Source organism: Apium graveolens, chromosome 5, assembly GCF_009905375.1.
Source record: "Apium graveolens cultivar Ventura chromosome 5, ASM990537v1, whole genome shotgun sequence".
In the NCBI taxonomy this organism is placed as follows: domain Eukaryota; kingdom Viridiplantae; phylum Streptophyta; class Magnoliopsida; order Apiales; family Apiaceae; genus Apium; species Apium graveolens.
Genome location: NC_133651.1, coordinates 209,024,752 through 209,050,015, shown reverse-complemented (window position 1 = coordinate 209,050,015; position 25,264 = coordinate 209,024,752). Strand labels below are relative to the sequence as shown.

At 36.3% G+C, this 25,264-nt stretch overlaps 3 protein-coding genes and 1 non-coding gene across 5 annotated transcripts; 1 reads left to right on the top strand and 3 right to left on the bottom strand.

The window, feature by feature from the left end:
• The first annotated feature begins 860 nt into the window (after positions 1–860).
• LOC141662266 (small nucleolar RNA R71) lies at positions 861–967 on the top strand. Its single transcript, XR_012550389.1, has one exon. It is a non-coding gene; the product is annotated as a small nucleolar RNA R71 (small nucleolar RNA).
• Positions 968–7,953: 6,986 nt separating this feature from the next.
• On the bottom strand, positions 7,954–16,185 carry LOC141724760 (uncharacterized). Of its 2 annotated transcripts, none has more exons than XM_074527016.1 (10): positions 16,025–16,185; positions 14,942–15,721; positions 13,925–14,166; positions 12,996–13,014; positions 11,977–12,182; positions 11,684–11,793; positions 11,489–11,587; positions 10,572–11,016; positions 10,320–10,450; positions 7,954–9,597 (listed from the first exon to the last, which is right to left on the bottom strand). In XM_074527016.1, exons 1-9 carry the CDS (start codon positions 16,159–16,161, stop codon positions 10,362–10,364), a joined length of 2,127 nt encoding a protein of 708 aa, XP_074383117.1. In that variant the 5' UTR covers positions 16,162–16,185; the 3' UTR covers positions 7,954–9,597; positions 10,320–10,361. The 2 variants fall into 2 exon arrangements, with proteins under 2 accessions (XP_074383117.1, XP_074383118.1); XM_074527017.1 differs by lacking the exon at positions 7,954–9,597 and adding an exon at positions 9,642–10,162.
• On the bottom strand, positions 7,959–9,017 carry LOC141660627 (uncharacterized). The gene has a single exon (XM_074467616.1). It carries the CDS (start codon positions 9,015–9,017, stop codon positions 7,959–7,961), a length of 1,059 nt encoding a protein of 352 aa, XP_074323717.1.
• Positions 16,186–16,825: 640 nt separating the features above from the next.
• On the bottom strand, positions 16,826–24,781 carry LOC141724759 (uncharacterized). Its single transcript, XM_074527015.1, has 4 exons — positions 23,921–24,781; positions 22,908–23,753; positions 19,452–19,891; positions 16,826–18,584 (listed from the first exon to the last, which is right to left on the bottom strand). Exons 1-4 carry the CDS (start codon positions 24,539–24,541, stop codon positions 17,102–17,104), a joined length of 3,390 nt encoding a protein of 1,129 aa, XP_074383116.1. The 5' UTR covers positions 24,542–24,781; the 3' UTR covers positions 16,826–17,101.
• Positions 24,782–25,264: the final 483 nt, after the last annotated feature.

The following is a 25,264-nucleotide window of genomic DNA, read 5'->3' as shown; positions in this document are numbered from 1 at the left end:
TTGGTTCCGCTGTTTTCTCCTTTTGCTTAACTTCTTCATCTCCAACTTCAGCTTCTCCTTCTTTTACCTTTTTAGCATCAGCAACTTTCCCAGACCTTAAGGTAATAGCCTTGACTTGCTCTTTAGCTTCCTTCCTGCCTGGCACTTCCGTGTCACTGGGAAGTGTGCCAGGTTGGCGATTGAGCACTGTATTGGCTATTTGACCGATTTGATTTTCCAAGGTCTTCATCGACACCGCCTGAATCTTGCATAACAGCTTAAGTTCCTCAAAATCAGCACTAGTGGGTGCAGCTGCACCTCCCTGTTGAGGATATGATTGCCTTTGAGCATACTGCTATGGTTACTGGAATCCAGGTGGATTGAACTGTTTACTCACACCTTGTTGATATGGTGGCTGAATAGCATTCTGATTATTACCCCAGCTAAAATTTGGATGATTTCTGTTGTTAGGATGATAAGTAGCTGGCACAAGCTGCTGTTGTCACTGTTAATTGTTCACATACTGAACAGATTCGTTAACAAGAGAACACTGATCCGTAGCATGAGAACCTGCACAAAGCTCACAAATCATAGCTATTTGATTGACTCCATAGGTAGCTAGAGAATCGACCTTTATAGACAACGCTTGGAGCTGCGCTGCAATAGCGGTGGCTGCATCGACTTCCAGAATACCTGCTACCTTCCCAGGCATCATCCTTTGAGTTGGGTTTTGATGCTCATTTGCAGCCATAGTCTCAATAAGATTATAAGCCTCAGTATAGCTTTTGGCCCACAAGGCGCCTCCAGCTGCTGCATCAAGCATGGGCCGAGATTGGGCCCCTAAACCATTATAGAAACCAGTGATCACCATCCAATCGGGCATTCCATGATGTGGACATTTTCTCAACCTTTCCTTGTAGCGTTCCCAAGCTTCACACATAGATTCTGTAGGTTGCTGCGCAAACTGAGTAAGAGCACTCCTTATAGCAGCAGTCTTGGCCATTGGATAAAACTTTACCAGAAACTTTTACGCAAGATCTTGCCAAGTAGTGATGGACCCGGCTGGTTCAGAATGTAACCAGTCCTTAGCTTTATCCCTCAGTGAGAATGGGAAAAGCCTCTGCTTGATAGCCTCATCAGTCACACCATTATATTTGAAAGTACTGCAGATCTCGACAAAATTCCTTATGTGCATGTTGGGGTCTTCAGTCGCAGCTCCTCCGAAAGAAACAGAGTTCTGCACCATCTGAATAGTGCCCGGCTTGATTTCAAAGGTGTTAGCTTGGATAACCGGATGAAGAATGTTTGACTGAATGTCATCAATTTTAGGCCGAGAAAAGTCCATAAGAGCTGGATCTGCCGGAACAATACAATCACCCATGATTACTGGCTCTTTCTGCTCACTTCCTGAATCCGAATCTTCAAAGTCTATCTTCTCCGGAATATCAAGAACTTCGTCGGTCTCCTCAGCTGTATCTAAAGTCCTCTTGCGAGTACGAGAACGAGTTTGCATAAACGCTCGCTAAAGTACCTGAAACACAACCGGAAACAATAAGTAACACGTCTTAATCACTGAGTCCTAACGCCCAATGATGGTAAGTACATAAACTAAACAAATACGCCGAGTCCCCGGCAGCGGCGCCAAAAACTTGTTAGGGCGAAAACACACGCTAATATTCACGCAAGTATACGCGTTCGCACGTAATATAGAATACTTTCTAGTTCGTTCCCACAGAGACTCGGACTAATTATGTTCAATTAAACTCACTCACCAATGTATGATTACTTCTCAATGTTAAGACAATAACACTTAGATTTGATTAACTAATTATGAACTATAATTAACTACTAAAATTAAAAACTTAATTAACACTTAGAATTAACAAATTAAAACACTCATGAGATCACAACTTCATTACTACTTCATTCAGTAGTCATTGTTATTACCCTTAGCATGCAACAACGATTATATTAATCGAATAACACGAAACTGATAAAAGCCAACTTTCATTGTACTAATATCATTCTACCAAACATCCAAAATTAAGATAGAAGTTGAATAGGCATCAATTATGTAGAGTCCCTATATGTCTACAGAAATTGACAACATAATGATTTAAGAACAAGTTATTCCTTTTGATTACACAGGGCGAATAAAACAGTTAGAATTACCCACTAATCATGCAGACTCGTACATGAACCTATGCTAACATGGCAAATTCTAAATCTCGAGATCCACCTTCGCTTCACAAGAGATTAACCCCCTATCTTATATGTTCGCGACACACATAAGACGAATACGCACAACCAATACTAGATATCATACAATCATCACACACTAAGGTATTAAACAACTAACTAAAGAAATACATAGTAAATCCGTTACGACCCCATGATCACGATTAGCCCATGTTAGCACTCATCGTCATCATGGGTTCATATGAAAACATGATAAATAAACACAAAAGATTAATAACTAAACTAATTATATTAAACCAGAGTATGTCACAAGAGTAAATAGGTTCAAAGCAAAGAAAACTAGCATCCAACGTTACAACAAAATAAAGAATCACAAGAAAATATGCTTCCTCTTCGTTGCGATATGCTAAAACGGTCTTCTTCCTTATCTCCTTCGCTCCTTGATTAATACAACGATCCAACACACGTGAAACGTCTCTGAAATCTACTTATATAGGAGTCCCAAAAAACCCAGATTACTCAGAAGTTGGAAGCCGAACAGAATTAGAAGTCTAAAATATTAAATCTGAAATTACGACCCTGCGCGGCCGCTCAGCATAGCTGAGCGGGCGCTCAGCTTCCTGCGCGGCCGCTCAGCTCAGACCCCTTCTGGAAAAATGGTCTGTTTGTTCCGTTTCTTCGCTGTAATCTGCTCCTCTCTTCCCACTTGTAATGCTAGACACATGCCAAGGCCTATTATTGATGAATTCTCCCCCGAAATGCAACTAATACCCTGAAATGCACAAACACTTGAAAAACGCATCAAATACACAAAATACTTGATTTCCAGACACCAATTTAAGCTATTATAAGACGTTCTAAGTGGTATAAAATGCCACTTATCAGATACTTTCAAATCCACCAGAAAGTTTTAAAAAAAACTGTGTTTTTATTACTTTGTGTTTTTGATTTATTTAACTTGTGATTCCGCACCTTGCAAATCAAAACACTTATATATATAGTTTGAGTTAGAACATTTTATAGTTCAAGAAAAAGTTTACTAGAATTACATTCAACCCCCCCCCTTTCTGTAATTCTTGCTGCATTGTTAGGGACTAACAACACCAGATCCGGATTTGGGGGCAACCGGGAGCATAAATTTTTCTAAAGCAGCCAAATTCTTCTACCTTAATCCTGATTGGCATCTCCTACACCAGATCCGGATTGGGGGGGCAACAAGGGAGCAGAAATTTTTCTCCTAAAGCAACAGCTATGTGACAATACTCTACTCCTTCATCCAGAAAATCTGCACAAGGGAGTGGGGGGCCAATGATAGGGTATAAGCAACTTGGCTAGGATCCAACCTGGATCTAAGGGGTATCAGGCTCAATCGATGGACCAAGACCCCCTCTCCTAGAACAATCAAGTGGAGAGACCAGGCCCGGGGCCAATCTAGGTCATCTCCCAACCCGGATCCAACCCAGGACCTGGATCATCTTCTAACCAGGGTCCGGCCCATGACCTGGATCACCTGCCTACCAGGGTCCAGCCCATGACCTGGATCACCTGCCTATCTGGATCTAGCCCAGGACCAAGATCACCCTGAGGGTGGTCCCAGCAAGCACATGCACATTCCGCAACCCGTAAAGGAAGGGTACGTGGGCACGTGACGATGACAGCTATCAACAACCAGCATATCAGACAAACACGACGCGTGTCAGATGCCGTTAGGACACCCTGAAGGTGGTCCTTCCCTAGACACGTGTATGCAATCCACACGAGCCAGGCGTCCTCCGCCTCCAAGAACCAATGGCCCAAATCTAGAGGTACCAACCCCTAAACCCTACCTTGGGGCTATATATACCCCCAAAGATGAAGGGTTTAGGGGGTTAGAAAAACACTTTCATTACACACACTCATATACTCAGCCTATACACACACATAACAACCTTAATCCTCTATCTTGATCTTTCCCAACCAGCTTCTTATTCTTACACCGGAGGCGCCGCGGGGATAAAACCCCCCTCCGGTGTTGTTTTGTAGTTTCCCAACAGCAGCTACACCTCAAACACACTCAGAAGGTCCAGGAACGGCGTCGGAAGGAGCCGCCCCGCTCACCGGAGTTATCAGGATCGTATTGAGAACTTGGAATCAGCTTATATTCATACAATGCTCCAAAATGATTTGATAGAGCATAACTGGGAAATGGACGGGAATGAATAGTTATAGATGTCAAATTATTATCTCTCGAAATGTACTACTCGACAATTCAAATAAATTTCTTTTATTGAATTTAAAAGCATCGAACATAGTTAAATTTAAAAATAGATTACATGATTGAAAAATAGAAAACATAGATAAATCTAATCATAAAAATCATCGTCAAAGCGAGGAACATAAGCACTACCACTAGTAGTCCCATCCGCTTGTTTCATGATCTCAGCCTTCTTTCTTTTAAACCATTTCTTCGTATTAGGTGTCATTTGGCTAGTATCCATTGTCATGATCTTTGTTTGCTCTATTAATTTTTCAATAGCCTCGTGTTTTGCCAATCTTACTTCTTTTCGTTCCTCTAATGCATCAAGTCTTGCATGTCTTACTTCCTTTCGTTTCTCAAGTTCTAAGATCTCCTTCGACATTTGAAGGGTTTCCTCATCTCTTTTGATGTTGGCCTCTAATAGTTGTTTTTGGTTGCATCGCATACTATTGAAAATAGCTATAAACATCTCTTCTTTTTTGGACATACCTTGTTTTCCTTTCTTTTTTGCATATTTGGACGCCTTTACTCCCGTTGGCCTAACCGAACTAGACGGACTTTCTGAATCTCGATTAGATACCGGAGTCCTGAAAGCTTCTTCATCAACGCAATCATCACTATTCAAATTACTTGGTGATTCAGTTTGTGTTGGAAAGTTTCGTTGAAATGGAGGAGAACTTGCGGGAACGTTTACAAATTGAGGATGTGTTGCAACTGCTTCATAACATTCCCATTTGTCAAATGTCTTATTCATCTCCTTAAAATAATATCCTTGCGCTTGAGTTATCTAAATAAAACGATAAATTATGCATATTAAGTTATCACACAATTAATATATCATATTAAAATAAAATGTACTTTTTTTACCTCATTTACCAAATTGGTTCCGCTTGCACTATATCTACTAGCTTGATTTTATGCTGTTACATGACCGTCGCAAAGCAAATAAAAGAGCAGAAAAGTAGAAAAAAGTGATTGCACCTGTGGGATTCAGCTATTGATGGACATGGACAGTTCCCTTAATAATCAAGGGAGTGGTCCATAAATCAAAATTTCTTTGATTATTCATGGAGTGAAAAACAAGCCGGTTCATGTTATTTTTGGACTATAACATAGATCCCGCCCATAAATTCATTTATTTTCATGTCCGCTGCATATGCTCTACTACAAATATACATATGTTTAGTTTAGGTGAAAAACAACACTACAATGAAATTTGTATTACTTTGTGCAAACTTTATAACGGTAACACCTGTTGTTGTTTGTATCTATTAGCATCATCACATTCATAATGATTTAAACCTAAATACAAATTCACTAATCTGAATATCAACCTTTCTACTTACTATTTTGATAATCTTGGAAAACTTTCAAAGAAAATTTACTCCTCTTTGGCTTTCTTTCGACTCCGGTCAAAAAATTTCATTACTATATTATTCTTTGATATTATCTCCTGCATTCTTTCGGTTCCAATAAAAATCTGATATTCTATTTTTTGTTCCGTCCTCTTCGGCCAAACGGAACATTATATAACAATATACATTACTAGGGGTGAGCGCGGTGCGGACGGTGCGGTTCTTTCCACAAACCGCAAACCTAACCGAATTTCCAAACCGCACCCGCACCGCGTACCCTCAAAAACCGCATAAACCACACCACGAAAATGTGGTGTGGTTCACTGCGGTTTATACTTTACAAGTTCGAAAATTTTAAATAAATACAAAAATTAAATTAAATAAAATTTCTGAATAATATAACAAAGTCGGCAATATTCTTCAATAATACAAATTAGAAATTACAATCTGTAAAGTTTAATATAGAAGCTTCGCTCGACAATTAAATGACTATTAAATAGTTGGCTTCGTACCTTGTGTCTCATTGTTTGTGAAAAAACACAAACAGAATGATCACTACGCAACAATTGGTCTTGCGGAAATAAGATGATCACTAAGCAAGCACTACCAGTATGTTAAATGAAATCAGACTTAATAAATGAAATCATGAAATAAAAGTATAATATATATATATAATATATTAAATATTGCGGTGCGGTGCGGTTTGAACCGCCTTTCAGAAATTTAAAACCACAACCCGCACCGCACCGCGCAGTTTATTAAAAATTTAAACCGCAACCGCACTACGAAAATTAAAAACCGCATTTTGCGGTGTGGATTGATGCGGTGCGGGCGGTTTTTGCGATTTATGCGGTTTTCTGCTCACCCCTATGCATCAGCATTCCCAGCAATGTAGTCCCACTTAGAGGTGGCAATGTTGTTTGTGTGTATAAACGTTCCGTGTACTTTCGTGTATCAAATTATAAATCCGAACTCGGCCCAAATTTGCATTCGTGTACCAATTTGGTGATATTAACCTAAAACTAATATATTTGTGTCTACCCGTTTTATTACACTAAGGTACACAGATTATATACGAAAAATATTAATTGTTAAAAAATAATAATTGTTAAAAAACGCAATAGATAATTAAATGGTGAAGTACTCTCTCACGTATTTAAGAAACAATAAAATATATTTTAGTACTTACAATTATATATATGTTATTTATAATAGGTAAAATTCATATTTGGTATTTAGTATATATATATGAATATTATATATTTTTAAAAAATTAATTATTTATTTATTCCGTGTACTTTCGTTCTGTGTCGTGTACTTATATTGAAAACCCAAACCCGACACTAATTATATTCGTGTTTTTTCATATTCGTGTACCAAATTTTCAAGTCTAGTCCCAGTGTGCATATCCTTCTGGGGGTTTTATGGTTTTAATCTTTGTAGAGACAAAATATAAGCCCTGAATATTTGATGCCACTATACAAATTTCTGAAGCCAAATAAAGTCCAGCAGTTACGTGTCTGTAGCTAGAGTCTGAATATAAAATATTCCGTGTTCCATAACGAAATATTGTCTAAATTTAAAATATGATGTGTTCTATACATAATAAAAAGTGAGTCGAAAAAGAACTCAGTGCTTGTTAGGAAGAAAGAAACTGAAATGACGAGTCTGCTACTAGCGGTTTCTGGCAAGTGGTCTGGGTGAACATACCTAAACTCTGGAGTTTCAATCTGCCTCCGTCTCAAGATAGTCAAAGACGGTATCTTCTCAAGAGAGCAACCATCTCATGTTGGTAGTCTAATTTGTTGTTCTTTGGCATCCAAGCTTACATACCACAATTAAATTAGGGTATTGTGACAGATAACGAAATACAGTAGGGACGTTATTATCTTATCTTTTCTTACTCTATTTTCTCACATTTAAACAAAATAAGGTATATTTAAAAGTAAATTGTCAATAAAAGTTGGAGTCTCTTTGTATAAAACTATGCCTGAGAACTCTAAAGTAATAAAGAATGGAGTCCCTCTGTATAATACTATGCCTGACAACTGATAAATACATGCGCAAAAAACATAAAGAATAAAACACTTTGTTAAGCATGTCACTGAAGAAAATGCAGCTGCTAGTACAGGTCAAGGAGCAACAGCTCAATGCAGAAGATCACCAGGTCTGGACATTGTACACATGACTTACTGAAGGACTTTTATTCTCCAAAATTTTAACAGTATTGGCAGAATGAGTATAGTTCCAATTGATTGCTCATGATCAACCAGATGTGAAGTACCAGGTGATCCAACAGTTGTAGTCATATTTCTTTGTAACATCTGAATAATTTGCTGACACTGTGAATCAGTTAGAGACATACCAGAGTTATGTAACCCAGCACTAACACTCTCTTTTCCTACCATGACAGAAGTATCCTCTGAGTTTCCATGTGTCTGCACATTAGCTACAACTGAATTCCTAGCAGTGATAAATTTGGGTTTTGGTTTAGGTTTCCCAAACAACTTATGCCAACTCGGATAATCATGAATACAGTAACACTTATCCTTTAAATGTCCACTTATATGGCAAAAATCACAAATGACAGTAGAATCAACCTTCTTATGACTATTAAATTTAGGCTGTTGATTCTTTCCTGAGTAATTGCTCTTTACTGCCATGGCAAGATTATCATTTGAGAGAGCAGAATGCTGAATTTCTCTCTGATTTTCTTCTTGTAATAAGATAGCATAAGCTTGACTTAAAGTTGGTAATGGATTCATCATGAGGATCTGACCTCTAACATTTGTAAAGGTGTCATTCAAACCCATTAAGAACTGAGTAATCTGAATGTTCAAATCCATTGCATCCAACTTGGTATTCACAGTACATGTGCATTTTTGACACATACATCTAGGTTTCTTGACTAAACACTCTAGTTCATCATGTACAGTCCTGAATTTAGTAAAATAAGCAGACATTGAGAGAGATCCTTGACTCAAATGAGCTATCTCCTTCCTCAGATTGAACAACTTTGGTCCATTACTTTGTGCATATCTGACTGCTAAATCTAACCAGATTTCTCTAGCAGAATGTAAGTAGACAATACTGTTTCTAATTTCAGGACTCACAGAATTGAGTAACCAAGAGGTCACCATATTGTTACACCTTAACCAGTACACCATTAGACCAGAATTTGCAGCAGGTTTCTGATATGAACCATCCACAAAACCTAATTTCAACTTTGATGATAAAGCAATTTCCATTGATCTATTCCACTGGTTGTAATTGCTTTCATTCTATATCACAGTAGTTATTTGCATTCCCGGACTATCAGAAGGATGCAAATAGTATGGATGATTACAGTCTATTGTTGTGTTCATAGATGTTGAGCCTAGAGTGGCAGATGAGTATGATGCAGATGTAGTCATAACAGATATGAACTATTTGTAGAAAGCAGATCTATTGATGAATTGCAGATCTATTGAATCAATTCTACTAATTGACACGAGTAATGAGAGATTACGATGCGGAAGAATGCGAAGCAATACTTACAGATATGATGATTCAACACTAAACTTTTGATCTCAGTATGAACATCAACATTCTGATCAAATTTAAGCTTCAACAATGGCGATTCAACAATGATGATTTGACTTGAACATTTTGATTTGATGATTCAAATTTTGCTTGTGTTGCTTCATGGGTAAAAAACTCCTTTTTGAATCACTTTGGGTTCGTTTTCCTCAATTACTGTGTAGTGAATGCTCTGTAAATATTTTTGAAAAAGAAAATGTATCTATATGATGCTCCCGTCCTCTCACCATGTTAAGAATAGTGTCGAACCTGCCAAGAAACATCATCCACTTGGCATTACAATACAAGGTTGTTAACCAAGGATAATAAATGAGGGTGAATTAATAGAATCATAAATTGGAATGACAATGTAATCACATTTATGCCCATAAGATAAAGTGTAAAGGTGATTTACCTTTATTGTAGTTTAAATTGTTCCATGTGGAAAAAGAACGAAGATTTGAGGCAAGTTCAGAGGTCATAATTATAAATTGTTTCACTAAAATCCAGGAATTCGGAAAAATATTCTACTCTGATTTTTGAACAACAATAACTTCTGTCTCTCTGATATTTATGAATAGGAAGAGTGTCTGATAAAGTAAAACGCGCCGCTGGCTCTAATGAAGTTAATCTTAGAACCAAACCTTAAAAGCTGTGAGCAAAACATAAAATCACTTGGGAGATACAAGTAGATGATCTTCACTAATTTTCTCAATAAGAAATACAGGACTGCAAAATAGATGACCTATTAGAAAGTAGGCTTTTATCCGAAACTAATTCATTTCTAGCAATTGGCATCTACGCTTAAAAGTTTTATGTAATCAACAGAGGGTACCTTGAAGAGGAAAAAGAACAAAATTAATTTTCAGCAAGCAAATGCAGTTAAAAAATATGAATTAAGAATACTGTTCATGCACGATAACAGTAAAGACACTATTATAAGTATGCAGTAATTCTCAATCAGAAATGAACAGAGGTTTTTCTGGACTTACTTGTTTGAGCATAAATCTAATTCTTCACAAGCTGTGCAACAATCAAGGATTGAATAAGCTAGAACCATCCATACTCAAAGCAATAAGCACCACGATACTTGTTATCACGGAAAGCCAAAATAAAGCAGAGCCTACACATGAAAACTTCTTATCAAAGACAAGTAAACTAGGGAAAGGGACTTCTAATATGTTTTTCTAAGTACAAACATTCTCGTCTCATTTACGAAAAGTTTCTAGCACAAAGTATGCTACCTCTAAAACCTTCAGGGTCGCTTCTAGAATTTGATGATACTGATTCAACGTCAGGACCATTCGATCCTAGTGCTGATATAGTGCTCGTGACATTGTCTGAAGGGTTTGTGTTTACCGAGTCAGATGCTACAATCCCTTGAAATTCTTCACTTACAATTAATGCTGCCAACACATCCATGAATGATTCTGTTCCACCCGGCAAATTCTTTTTTGGCTGCACATAATTAGCAATAGATTCATCAGATTCAGAAAATTCATCATCTGATACATCAGTATCTGTCGATCTTTCCCCAATCATTTCATCTTCTTCATCCTCGACATATGCTTTATATGTCAATCGAAGCAAAATTTCTCCAGCTGATACATTCCTAAACAATCCCCACCCTCCTTGCAATGCCACAATCCTATCTGTTGGAACTGTATCTTCAAGAGATGTCAAATCAACCTGAAAAAGTATTTATGAAGATGTATCTGAGATTATGAGTTGAAACGAGAGTTAGAATGCTGTGAGTCTAATTTTAGTGTCATTAATATTGCTATCGCTATATCCAACATTATTTTTATAAAGGAACTGCAAGTTCCTTCATGCTTGTTGCATTATAGATTATAGCAAGCAGCAATAGTAAAAAATTCTATCTTTGGTAGCATTTACAGTCCCCCCCTTCAAAAAGCAAACTCCACGCCAAACCAGTTTGACTAGACTGTTACAGCTCCATGCTTAGTCCACGAGTGACATACAGATCTTAATATATTTTAGCTAATTAAATTCTCACTTCATTGATTTTAATAATTACCACTGGCAGGCTGTTGAAACAAACTTCTAAGGTCAAAATTTATCTTTCAATTAAGTTGTCACATCATTAATCAGCTGATTTAGAGTGCCAATATGCTTCATATTAGGGAGAGTAAACGTTTACCTCTCCTGTACCAATGGTCAAATCTGTGAAGCCAAGGGAGTCTATCACTTGTATATACAATTTTTGTTTTTTAGCGTTGGCAACCAACATTGAAAAGTCCTGCGAAAACGTATGGGTTCAGTTATGCAAGCTGAAACTGAATACTGGTACTAAAATATGCATTATGGCTACAATCTACATTAATAGAAATTTCACCTGATTCCAGATTGGCTCGCCAGGAGGACCAGTAACAGTTGTTTGACTGTTCTTTTTACTATGCATAGCTTGATCTCCCAATCTCAGAGTAACATATGGATCAGTCTTTCCTGATAGAGAAATAATACCAATTAATATATCAATAATGAAGGACATAAGTTTCTTCTGAAGTGTCCTTTGATGTCAGATAACTTGATTATATTTTGGCTTTTTGAAGATGAATAAACAGGAAATAACAGGAAATTGTATAGTTTCTGAAAGTTGAAAAGATAGATAGGGGAAACAAATGGTACCGAGAAAAACATAAGAGAGCTTTCTAGCATCTACAAGGGTCACGGAGAGTTCTCCTACGAAATCTTTGGTGCCGTCTTGCATTTCCCCAGACTTAAAATCAGTTGGAACAGGACCAACAGCTTTTCCCTCTAATAAATCTAAAACAATCTTCTTTGGACGAACAAAAAGACGTGGCAAATCCTCAGTTAGAAGCTTAGTCAGAAACCTGTATGTGTCGGTCAATTCGATTTGATAAAGTAATTACAAGAAAAACATCACAGGAATCAGAATTAGTAATACCATAAAGTAATTAACACATTTCAAATTACTAAAAAAGAAACTAGTCATATTTATCTAAATGAGGAAGTACATCGTAAACAGTTGAAGAGACATACTTACATAAAAGCTTATACTGATAGCCTATTATTAATATGCACGTAGTAAAATTGGTGAAAAGAACTGCTAGTGTCCGATCTTTTCTGTTAAGACTGTAATTAGGTAAGTAATTTAACAGTTCAAAACAAATTTTCATTTTCTTTAAAACACCGACTGATTTATATTATCAAGCAGAAATCGATTAAAGATAAAGAGCCACTTTTCCATGCCTGTTTTTGGATTCACAAGTACATGACCACATGAGAGATGAGAGAAGAGAGGAAGATCACATGTGAGCCTTATACAAACCACAAACCACAAGCAACTATGAAATAATTTTTAAAAAGAAAAAAAAATCATGCAACTCCCTACATTTTGTTTGACAAACTATGCGACAGCTTGAGGAAGAGCTTTTTGTACTCCTACGATGTTTATAAACGTCATTTGCACAGACAAACCCCTTCATTTCGTTTTTTAATATTTTTTTTTTTTGCAAGATGCATTTTCTAAATTTTATTAAAAAAGAAAATTAGTAGGTCTATTAACTTTTACATTACATAGAAGTATTTGTTTTACACTGAGATTGACTAATATGGATATTAGATGTGCCAACAAGATCAGAGAAATATTTCTTCAAGAGGTAAAGAAAGATGATTTTACTTACATTGAGAGAACTGGAATTGCTGAAGTAAGAAAAACAGGCATGAAAAAAAAGTATCAGTAAAAGTTAACAAGATTCTGATATATCATGAAAAAATAATATAGGTATTACAATACTACATCAAAAATTATTATAAAAATAGTGTTAATGCATCTAATAATCCTAAAAAAAACAACATTGCACCCAATGCAAGCAGTTCTGTATATCAGTATTCAGTAGTAACCAATATTAGTAAACATTAGAGCTATAACTATTTACTAAATAGTGACTTTGTGCTTCGTATACAATCTTCTCCAACAGAAGTACTGGGGACCAAAGCACTGCATAAACTTCCTTAAAGGGTACACACACACACACACACATTACCGGACCTAAAACCATAAACCAAGATTATGACTCTTAGTTACAATAGTCGGTAGAACGCAGAACTTTCAACCATACCATTGACCTTGCAGACTACATATATTCCATGAATCTGGATATAAGTTTTTGGATATTTAATACAAATTCAGTAGGAAATTAAGTTTAGAATCATGAGTAATGAGGAGCAGGCTTAATCAAGATAAATTGTACAATGTGTGTTATCCTCACCAACGAAGGCTCTCACGAGCTATATAGAGAGAGTACAAAAGTGAACATGTGCAAAGCATCTCTTCAGCTTTCACTCCCTTTTACTTAGCCCCAAATTTCAATCCTGTCTCATCCCTCTAATACCTGGTGAACCATGGTTATTTTCTACTAATTATAGAGTGCCTAAAGCATGCTTAAAAAGGTGACAATGCTGTCAAGTTGGTTTAAACTTAATATAAGTCGATATCTAAAAGGTCGGATTTAACAAAAATGAAATAAAATTTGGGTACTAATGCTTGTTGGAAACTGGTCAGTTGATACAAGGAAAATAAAATTCTGATAGATATAAAGCAATGACGTACCCATTAAATTAAACAAACGAAATGGGGACAACACAAACTTTATCTTTGGAAGTGATACGAAGGCCCATTGAACAGCTCCCACCCAAGGCTCTGATGGAATTAACTTGAGTTTGACCCAAAGTTCCCCATCGATATCAAAATCTCGAATACCCACTGGCAAAACAATGGGAACTATACCAAATTTGACAGTCAGCATCAGCAACATGCGGGCACCGCCAGTGTAACGTATGCCTATTTGATACCTTAATTAATCAAGAGAAACAATTGTAAGATAATTATGGTAAGATATAATTGCTGCTTAGGAGATCCAGTTGTAGAAGAAAAGAGAAAAAATAAAGTACATAAAAAACAGCATGCCATATATGGTGCTATAAAGCTCTCCGCAAAGACTTAAACTCTGTTAAGAATCATACAAGAAGCAAAAAGCATGCAGTTGGCGTTTTAAGCCAACAATTTTGGACATTACAATGCCAAAATCAGTTTTGTAATACTATATCAAAGAAAAAAGATTTTGGACTAGGGAATAATATAAAGTACAAAGCTTTATAACCGGCAATATGCTTTAACAAGAATGTCTTGGGAGACTGTACTAGTGTGACAAAAATATAAAAAGTACAAGATACAGGGAAATCACTTCATATGGGCCAGAGATTTGTACATCTCATCAGATCTTTTATCCTTTGTATTTTTCATTCTTATAAATGCTGCTATTGTCGTCACAAATATGGTTCTTTCATTTAAAATAATAGTTCAAATGTGTCTTTCTCATTCACTCCTTATAGCTCATAACAGAGAAGTAAGATGATATTGCTAGTATGCGAGGAAGAAATTACTAGTCATCTCTCATTATCATTAGGAATGTCTTTCTTTTCTTCCCACACTGTAAAAACGTTTAATGTTGTTTGTATTGTATACTTTTTAGCTCTTGTTAGTATGTTAACAGTAGATATAAAAGAAGAAAAGAAGATTAAAAAAGCTTCTCAAATGACGTCATTATAACCTAAACAAAATACTTACTGCAGATCATTGAGACGCCTGGAAGTTCTTCGTTCAACATTCCTAACGGATATTGGCTCATCCCCTAAAGATAACTGCTTTATTTCAACCCTCTCCACATAATCAGGTTTTTCTAAATCATCAATGACTGGCTGAAGCAATCCAGTGAGCCAACTCTCAAGCCCCGGTTTATAAACCTTCCACAACTTCTCCAAAACCATGTTAACCCATTCCACCGACTCTTTCCTCTGCAAATCCTTTTCAAGAAATGAAGAGAAGCTTGTGGGAACCTGTGGCCTATTATCAGCCTTACCATCATCCCTTAATATGTTCCTCTTCCACGATGCCCAAAACTTATCAAAAACAACCCCAACAAAGAAAAAGAACACAAACAACCCAACAACGTTCTTATTAATCGGAGGCGACGGGATAGGATGCAGGACTCCTAATTGTGTCCTAAGTTTATCTACAATGGGATCCTCTTCAAAGCTAATAAAATTAGAAGTACTCATTGAAACAGAATCTCCAGACAAATTTCTCTCATCCAATTCATTTGACAATCTATTAGCAACAAAACTCTTAGCAACCTTAGTAGCTGAATTAGAAGTACTCATCGAAACGGAATCTCGAGACAAACTTCTCTCATCCAATTCATTTGACAATCTATTTTCCACAAAACTTTTAGCACCCCTAGAAGCTGAATTCCCAAAATCTAAACTACCCTTTCCACCATCAGAAGAAATCATGCAAGCCCCAAGAACACATCTTTTTCTCTTATGGGTCATATACAATTTCATCCTACTAGAAAATCCATGTAATTGAGAAAATGTAAGTCTTTTTTGACATGGGCATTTTAATGAAGCCACACAAATTCTCTGTGAAAAATCACAGCTGCTAGAAGTTGACTGCAAATTCATCTAAACAATAATATACCAAAACTTACACAACCAATATTCAAATTGTGAAAAAGGGGCATCAAGATTCAACTTAAAAGTAGCAATAAACAACATTAAACCATTCATCAGCACCAAAATAAATCTCAATGTATGTGCTAAATATAAGACAAACAAGTAAAAAAAGCTTAAAGGGTGTCCAAGAAACAACCTGAAGAGTTGAGAAAAAGACAGGTGATACAGCTTACATGAATGAATGTCAAAGTCTTTAAAGTTCAAATCCAAGAAAATGGCAAATAAAAATTGAGACTTTATATTAAAAATAAAAATGGGGGTCATTGTACACATAATGGCCAACGTGGATAAATCTAATTTGCAATGGGTCCGACTTGGCTGCCTTGGGTTGGTACAGTATATTCTTGTTTTTTCGATGTGTAATATTTTCAAAATATCTGATTTTTTAAGTCGACCATGAGAAATTTCGAATGAAAATGCATATGTTACTTTCAAGAAGATTCTGATATGGGATATTACAAGTTTGTTTACGGCTCATAAAACTTTCAATAACAAATGTAAGGATATTAATTTTTTAAAAGAAAAATAGAATTTATTCATTTCAAAATACGCGTAAAAAGTCGAAATGACTAAAATATTTGATTTTTTTTAAGTGTGCTCCCTTTTGAGATGTGCAGTCTTATTTTTCTATCACATGCCTGTTTTTTTTTTTTTTTTTTTTTGCCAAGATCACATGCCTGTTTTTTGTTGTTGGAAATCATCCATCAAATATTATACATCTGGACATTTAGGTCCAAGTCACTAGTTCTTTACTTGGGTGTGACGTAGAATTAGCTTAGAACTAATGTGGATTATTTAGTATTCAAGATGAGTGTCTGTTGCTCATTTGTTAACAAGATGTAGTGAGAATGTGAGATTGTACAATTAAAATTTTCAAGAATGGTTATTATATCCAAAATGATGACAAGTTCATGTTTAAATTAAAATGAACATGATATGAAGCATTCAGATTTTGGATTCATTATAACAGAAATACATTGCATTTTCAAATTACAGCCATTTAATCAATCACCAGAGCGAATAAAAGATGCCCGGAGAAAGATATTAAATTATTCCGATACACTCCAAGAATAGAGTGTGATTGTCTCGCTGTTCGAAAGGTAATACACTATATCTATGAATTAGTGTCAAAATTTGCCACTCCCTTTGCACAAAGAATAGCAAGATGGTACAAGATAGGAGACACTGAACTTTGATCAAATTCGAATTCATACTATCTTTGTGCAGAGAACAGTGCTTCCAGGTAATCATCTATATACGCTAAGCATGGCCAGTGATCAGTTCTTATACGAACTAGTGTAGCAACATCTGTGACTTCCATCTGAAAAAGGAGATGGAACCTTGGAGGAAGGAATATCAAAATAAGAAAGCAGCCCATGTTCTTCTTATTGACATTAATATGACCCCCTCTGTCATCTTCGTCTTCAGTGTACTTGAGATATAGAGGGCCACTGTCGATATTTGTACCTGAGGTAGTAACATCAGCAGAAGAAGAATCTGAATCAACATCTTTCCAGAAAATGTCACTTATGATTCCCCCATCTTTAACGATACTTACAAGGGGTCCTCCAATAATACTCACAACAAAAGGTGCCAAGTGCCGCTCCACTGCTTCAATTACAAACTGTGCAGGAACTTCAAGTAGCTTAACAGATCGAGTCCCATTGATTGCTGTAACCCCTTTGCCTCCCTTCAAAGAGAATATCTCTCGTCCAGTGCTTGCAGAAGTACCACAAGCTTCCCAAAGAGCACTAAACAAGGCAAAGTAATAATCAGATACTGCATGTCCCTTGACGTCCTCTGGAATAATAGCTTTAAGGAACATGTCTTCAATACCTACAGTAATACTTTGAAGCTGACCGCGGATGATCTGACCATTTTCTGTATTTGTTTCGATGGAAACATCAATCATCCCAGGTACTGGTTCTCGTGGTTCCAATTTGATAGCTAAAGAAGCTTTAAACCTATCTTCTTCTCGAGATTTATTTTCAACAGAGACTATCTCTAGAGAAACAGTTTGACCCACAGGATGATAACTTCTAGAAGGTTCACCAAGAAGGAAAGGTATGTGATATGATGGAACAGTCCCATACGGTGCTGAAGAAGAAAAAGTGAGAACAACTGCATATATCGCAGGAAGTGAATCCACTTCATTAAAACCACTAGCAGGCACATTGCTACCCCACGTACGAGCAAAAGGCTCTGATTCAAATCTTAAAGTACAGGATATCCTAATTTTGAGCCCTTCCATGTGTCTATAATCTGGTATAGACAAGAAGTGTTGCCTAAGTATTCCAACAATCTCTGAAACCTTGGTATCCATCACACGTAAGGGTTCCTGCGGGTGAGATAAACCTTCAGTTTCTGGAAAATTTTGGGAATCAACTTCTGTTTGCTCAAGTGGAGGTTCACTGTCCTGGATGCTTTCAATATGAGTAAGTTTGCCACTACCAAAGCTTAGAGTTGACAAAGACAAGGACCAAGACTGCTTAACCAATAACGGCAAAACTCGTTCAATGTGCATGTAGGATGAAATGTTTTTAGACTTCTTAGGATCATGCAAAATTTGAGGAGACTGATCATTGAAGAATGAGCTAGCATGGGAAGATTGTGAAATACCAGGGACTTGGTCCCCAAAGTTCAATATGTGCCTCAGCCTTTTTCCTGGTACACAGACCAGCAACCGCAGGTATATCCTATAGAATGCCATAAAAAATGAAAATATTAGGTTATTAGAGAATGTCATATGCATTTCTACACCCTATTTTTACACCTTTTTTTTTCATGCAACCAGATCGTGAGACAGCTTTACATCAATTTATTTTTTAAAAAAATCTTCTGTAGAACTCTTTCTAAAATCCAACTCTGCACTATTACAACTTTCACAGTCTCAACAAATAAAAATTAGTTCTCTTTCCTTTGTTAGTGGGAAAACTTATTTACATTTTCTGTGCAAGTGGATGTGATGAACACGAAAATATATAGGATGCCTAAGAGTAAGTTTGCTTGGACATATTAACATGATACTGCAATGGCTTCTGAAGCTTCAGAAAAACAATCTTTCTGAAGGGAACAGAAAAATCGAAGAAGAAAATCGCTAATGAGTTTGACCCTCGTGTTTCACTAGTGCACTTCTCCATCTTCTATTCCTTGGCTTAACATAATGAAATATGTTAACATTTACTACTTCATATCTTTTCCTAAATATGTGATTATCATCTTTGTGAACAACTCAACAAATCCCTAACCACCAACAAAACTTAACTAGCCAGGTATGGTATGTAAAATACAAAGTATATATTAATTACAGAATCAATCCTACCATATTCGCATTTTTTAAAACCTTGATTTGAAAAAAATTATATAAACAAAAGCTTTTATTAGATTAAATTTTAACTAGCTCAATTTATACAAAAAATCAAGTCAACTACTTATCTCTTGCAAAAGAAGGAAAAAAACTTTATAATATATGAACAATATACCATACAGAAATAGCAAACTAAAATAGAGAGATGTGACTTATTAGAGTAAGAACAAAAGATTAAAAAAAAAAAAAAAACTACCTGGCACTGTCCCGAACCTCCAAATCAGGAAAATAAAGGCACGTGAAAGCTAAGAGACGGGATAATCCAAGAAACAGCCTAGAGCTATGATGGTGTAACATCATAGTTCGACACATGCCAAGAACTTTACTCCCCTGAGACCAAGATTTCAATCCTGTGTCTGGACCATGTTTCTCAACAAGTATTATCATCAATTTCACAAAGAGCTCTAGTATGCCACCTGGTGGAACTGTATCATTCCCAGCAATTCGGTCAAATAATGGAAAATAAGATCCCAATCCAGATTCTATCTTGAGCTTTGGAACCAAAATCTCGTCAAAAGACTGAAGCAGACGCTCACCCAACCACTGGTGCTTATAACAGGCTAAAAACCGGTCAAGAAAAGCAACTATAACTGGAACCAATCCCTGAAACTCCAGTGCCATCTCCACTAGCATACTCTGCACAGGAAAAAATATTTGCAGCAAAAAACAAGTCAGATTCCCAACCAGGGAACTAGGCCATGAAATGATGACATCGCTGAACAGTGAGGGCAATCGACATCTTAAGCATAACAAATTAATAATAAGAAATGTAACATGGGAAACTAATAACTAATTACTGTCAAATAGTATTGAAACAAATTTACAAATATTCTTGTATACTTGATGATCAGCGGAGTACAAAATTGGTTTGGCCTAAAAAGTATATTGCTCAAAGAGTCATGACTATCGAAAAACTGGTATGCTCATCAAGGCAGAGACAATAGCACTCATAGATGATCTTAGCTGTATTATGAAATGTGTATTCTTAGTTTTTCTTTCACTTTTTCACCCTTTTTGCATTTATATTGTTTCAAACAGATACATATCTGATTCTGATTGTTATTTCTATATCCTATTTTTCCAGACTCGCATCAGATTAATCTAATGTACATGCCGCTAAGTACAGAGACACCTGGTTTCATATTAGTAATCCTTTTCTGAGGGGCACCTTAGTAGGAAAAGTGTTATTTTGTAGAGTTTACGAATAAAATGTTAATACATCAACCAGTAATAATCACTTGAGTTACGCCCTTATATAGTCCAGCATGTGCATGTTAGGACTTGTCCAGTCCTTATATTTGTGTATATATATATAAAGAAACAAATTCTTTTATTGATAAACACACACACACAACTAGGTGGTATTTTAGAGACCACCCACTCTCCACAAACACACATAAGTGAATCTTATTTCTTCCTGACTCAAAGATATAAATGGCTTCCCTATTTATAACCCCAATCTCAACTCACAATCCCTAGATTAAAGCTAAAATATTATTATTCCCACCAAATCCTCCCTTCGAAATCCATAACTGATGCACACACTAATTATTCAGATTCGTAACTGATTTAATACTTATTCTATTTATTATGTTTCCCAACAATCTCAACTCACAATCCCTAGATTAAAGCTAAAATATTATTATTCCCACCAAATCCTCCCTTCGAAATCCATAACTGATGCACACACTAATTATTCAGATTCGTAACTGATTTAATACTTATTCTATTTATTATGTTTCCCAACATTACCCGCCGCCCAAACTTGAACCTTGTCCTCAAGGTTCAAATGAGAAAATTGTTTCATTCTTTCTTTTTCCTTTTCTTTCTAATCCAGAAACCCTGCCTCTCCACCAATAATTTTCTAAATTCCTCCCAGTTACAAGAAGGCCGTTGACATTCCCCGCAATAGTCCAAGAACAAAAGATCATTTCTCAAGTATACTACAGCCGACCATACCTTCTTAGTTGGCGTTGAGAGGTTTACTAATTCAAAATAACTGTCAAAATAACTTTCAGCCTTCAACGACCCACCTTCAAGTTTTAAGCCTTTGAATATTTCAAGTCTTTGTGTTAAAGAGTCCATGGATGAGCTTGGAGGCGATGAGACATCAAACAAACAAGTATCTTGTTCTTTTTTGTTGCCACTATTAGAATTTAATGGAGTCTGCCCTAAAACCTCCAATTCCGGTGGTTGCTAATGAGACCTTTCATCTTCTTGAAGTTTTCCAAATTCATTTTTTTGAAAATCTGATTTAAGCTCTCTATCATTCGCTTTTACTCCCTTCAGCTTCTCCTCAGTTTCGTGGACCGACTTCTTGGCCTGACTTCTTGGCCTGTTCCAAGCCTTGAGAATCCTCACGAGCAGACGGAAATGGTCCAGTAGTCTTGCGACTATAGTTGTCCATTTTTGCAAGTATGGCAACCATACCTTCTTTGAGGAAAGAAATGTCATTTTGAAACTATTCAATATCCAACTTCAAAAATTTTGCTTGCATCTTTTCAAAAAAACCCCCCTCGAAGTCGTCGATTCAATTTTCAACTTGTTTTGCACTTGTCGTTGCCCCAAGAACAGTGGTGGGAATAATAATATTTTAGCTTTAATCTAGGGATTGTGAGTAGAGATTGGGGTTATAAATAGGGAAGCCATCAGGAAGAAATAAGATCGACTTATGTGTGTTTGTGGAGAGTGGGTGGTCTCTCGAATACCACCTAGTTGTGTGTGTGTTTATCAATAAAAGAATTCGTTTACTGATAAACACACACCAACTAGGTGGTATTCGAGAGACCACCCACTCTCCACAAACACACATAAGTGAATCTTATTTCTTCGTGACTCAAACATATAAATGGCTTCCCTATTTATAACCTCAATCTCAACTCACAATCCCTAGATTAAAGCTAAAATATTATTATTCCCACCAAATCCTCCCTTTGAAATCCATAACTGATGCACACACTAATTATTCAGATTCGTAACTGATTTAATACTTATTCTATTTATTATGTTTCCTAACATTGCAGCCCTTGCAAAGCTGTTTGTTCCAGTTACAAACGAGTTGTCATCTTTGTTTAACTGTTACTCCATCAATCCAATTATGCAAGCTTATGCCAATATAAGATATATGCCTCTGGAAATCATACACATCACTCGGAGCTGTTTTTTCCTTTCAGATTATATATTCTACTATTTCCAGACAAATTCTTCATTTTGATTCAAAAGACCCAACATCTTTCTTATCAATGCAAAAATATGAAGCCAGACGCTCATAATAGATGGCCTAAACAATTTAGTTCCACATCAGATAAGATAAGCCTTTGTCATATTCTAACTACCTCAAAACTCCGCGGGAATGAAATATTCATCCTATCCTTTTAGGTTTAAACTGATTAAAAATAGCAATTTACTGATTCAACAATTAATACCTAAAGATCAACAATCCATCTCAATTTCTATCAAGTGTATTAGTCACAATGCGAAACATATTGCACTTTATACAAATAGCATAACAGTTTCCCCATAAACGAATTTCCTGCATACAGCTTACATACATATCATAGTACTCAGGTTTAGTACATATACAAACATAACATGTATACACTATACACACGCATGTAAAATGATAAAGCATTAGATGGACTGTAGCAAGTACCTGTACAGTTTGGAAGATGGTGGAGTCTTTAGGGACTTTGGTAGAAGAGTCGGTATCATAATGTGAGGCACCAATCAAAAACTTATGGAAAGCACGAAATGCAACTGCAGTTTCCGTGCTCCATGGGGGTAACCATTTGAAACTAGAAACTGATACAAGGCCATCTTTAAACAAATTCACCACATTGCTCGAGTCCAAACCAAGTTCCTCTTTCATATTTATCATTACTCTAGATCTGTCGGTATCAAGTAAAATTGAGCTATAAGCAAGCAAGTCAAGCTTCAAGGATTTTAGAGCAAGTGGATCAAATACAGATGGGTAAAAGCTTAAACTCATTTTGACAACAGTTTTCTTCTTCCCGGCATCTTTACTGGACACTAACTCAATGAAACCTTGTAACCAGTGTAACGCAAGCAACCGAAAAACCAAAGAGCACTGAGCTTCTCTTGATATCAGCACAAGACGACTAGCAACCTCATTTTCTTGCCCATCAAAAGCATCTAGAAATCGTGAATACATTCCTAGAAAAGCATGACATAACAAGGGATCATATGTGTAGATCAATCCTGAGAATTGCACCTTCAACAACGACGTTTGCAATTCCAAAGCCGCTGCCAAAGTCATTATCAAAGTCATAAACTCCAACAATCCAAACGGAGTCATATACTGTGGCCATTCCAGCAAAAATGCCATTACCCTCCTAAACTCCTTATAATTTGAATCCGAAAATTCTTTACCCAACCCACCGTCGTTAATTATAAACTCCGGAACATTAAATGGTACTAAAGGCATTGAACTGTTAACAATAGAAACATTTGCACCCGAAAGAACAACACCATGGATCACCTAAAGTCATAATATACCAAAAATTAAAAAAAAAACGCAACTACTCACAATTCAAATAAGGAATAAGATAAGACACAAATAAAAGCACATAGATGTTGAAATGTACAGATCAAGAAATTCCACTAAATCACATTCCCACTTCAAAAAACAATCTTTCCAAACAATACCTGAGCAAGCAAAAGAACATAACTTTGCGCGGCATGAGTCCTCTCACTCTGACACAAACTCCACAAATTGCCAGCAACTTGAGACAACAAACAAGGACAAGCTCTCTCCAGCTCCCTCAAACACTCACAACCCACAGCTCTTGTCTGCCTATCAACCCCATGATTAGGCCTATTAATCACACTAAACAAAAGCTCAATCAACCCCTCAAATTGTTTAACAAAAGCCCCACTTAATTTCCCATCAACATCAATCACACAACTAACAAAAACAGAAGTAACACAAATCAAGAACTGTTCTTTAAGCAAAAGGGTCACAGAAACCCCATCAATTGGAGCTTGTACAATCGAACGAAGCGAATCGAGAAGACGGGTCAGTGCCAATGAAGAATCTTGATATTCTTGGAAGCAAGATTGTAAGTACTCTTCTATAAAAACAATGAGATTGAGTTTTTGAGAGAGAGAGAAATCTTTACGGGAGAGAGAGAGGAGAGAAAGGTCAAGGAGAGAGAGACCAGTGTAGTTCAAAGTAGCCCATTTCTGGAGACGTTCAGTAGAGTTGGTTTGGTAATCGTCTATTAGAGACTCCCATTCTTGGGGTGAAAGTGGTTTGAGTGAAGACATGTATGTATAATTTGTGTTGTATCTATAATTGGGTTGCTGTATTTCTCAACATTTACTGGGATTTTGGTAAAGGGATGGTGTTTTATATGTGAATTGGATTGGAAGAAGAGTGAAATATGAGAGATTGAGTAGAATTTTGGCCGGGCTGTGTCAAGGTGATAGATACAAAATTGTGTATCTACGTACTTCGAAGAAATGGACCAAATTGTAACTAGCGAGGAAAAGATATTCAAAATGTCACTTTAAAAAAAATAAGATCTAGAATGTTATTTCATCATGCCAGATGGTATAATTATGTTTATGCCCAAAACACTACTTTGTATCGGGTTTTTTGTTCTTTTTTTAAGAATATATATACGATTTTCAACAAAAACCGGTCTCTATTCACAACCAATTCAGCACAGCTGTTCAATTACATCTTCCCACTTCAAGTAATCATATTGTTCAACCTTCAATATTTTTGAAATTGGTGATATATAGCGAGATCTTCTGAGAAAATACATCTTTATGTGTTAGGACTTTCAATTGAAACAAGAAATTAGGTCTTATATTGCTATCGATTCTCACATATCATAAATTTAGAGGTATAATTCCTTTATATTTTTTTCAATTTCTTTTTTAATTAGTGTTTATGTTCTTCCGGTTAATATTATTCATGCTTTATTCATGTTATGCTAAAACTTATATGTGTGGTCACAACCAACACCGACTAAGTTGAGATTC

Coding starts and splice junctions, on each gene's coding strand:
- LOC141660627 (XM_074467616.1), bottom strand. CDS start 9,017: ATGGAAATTGCTTTATCATCAAAGTTGAAATTAGGTTTTGTGGATGGT.
- LOC141724760 (XM_074527016.1), bottom strand. CDS start 16,161: ATGTGTACAATGACCCCCATTTTTATTTTTAATATAAAGTCTCAATTT. Junction 15,722..16,024: donor TCTTTTTCTCAACTCTTCAG/GTTGTTTCTTGG, acceptor TGGATTTTCTAG/TAGGATGAAATTGTATATGA. Junction 11,588..11,683: donor GCGAGCCAATCTGGAATCAG/GTGAAATTTCTA, acceptor ACGTTTTCGCAG/GACTTTTCAATGTTGGTTGC.
- LOC141724759 (XM_074527015.1), bottom strand. CDS start 24,541: ATGTCTTCACTCAAACCACTTTCACCCCAAGAATGGGAGTCTCTAATA. Junction 19,892..22,907: donor CCATCTTCCAAACTGTACAG/GTACTTGCTACA, acceptor TTTCCTGTGCAG/AGTATGCTAGTGGAGATGGC. Junction 18,585..19,451: donor GAGGTTCGGGACAGTGCCAG/GTAGTTTTTTTT, acceptor GGCATTCTATAG/GATATACCTGCGGTTGCTGG.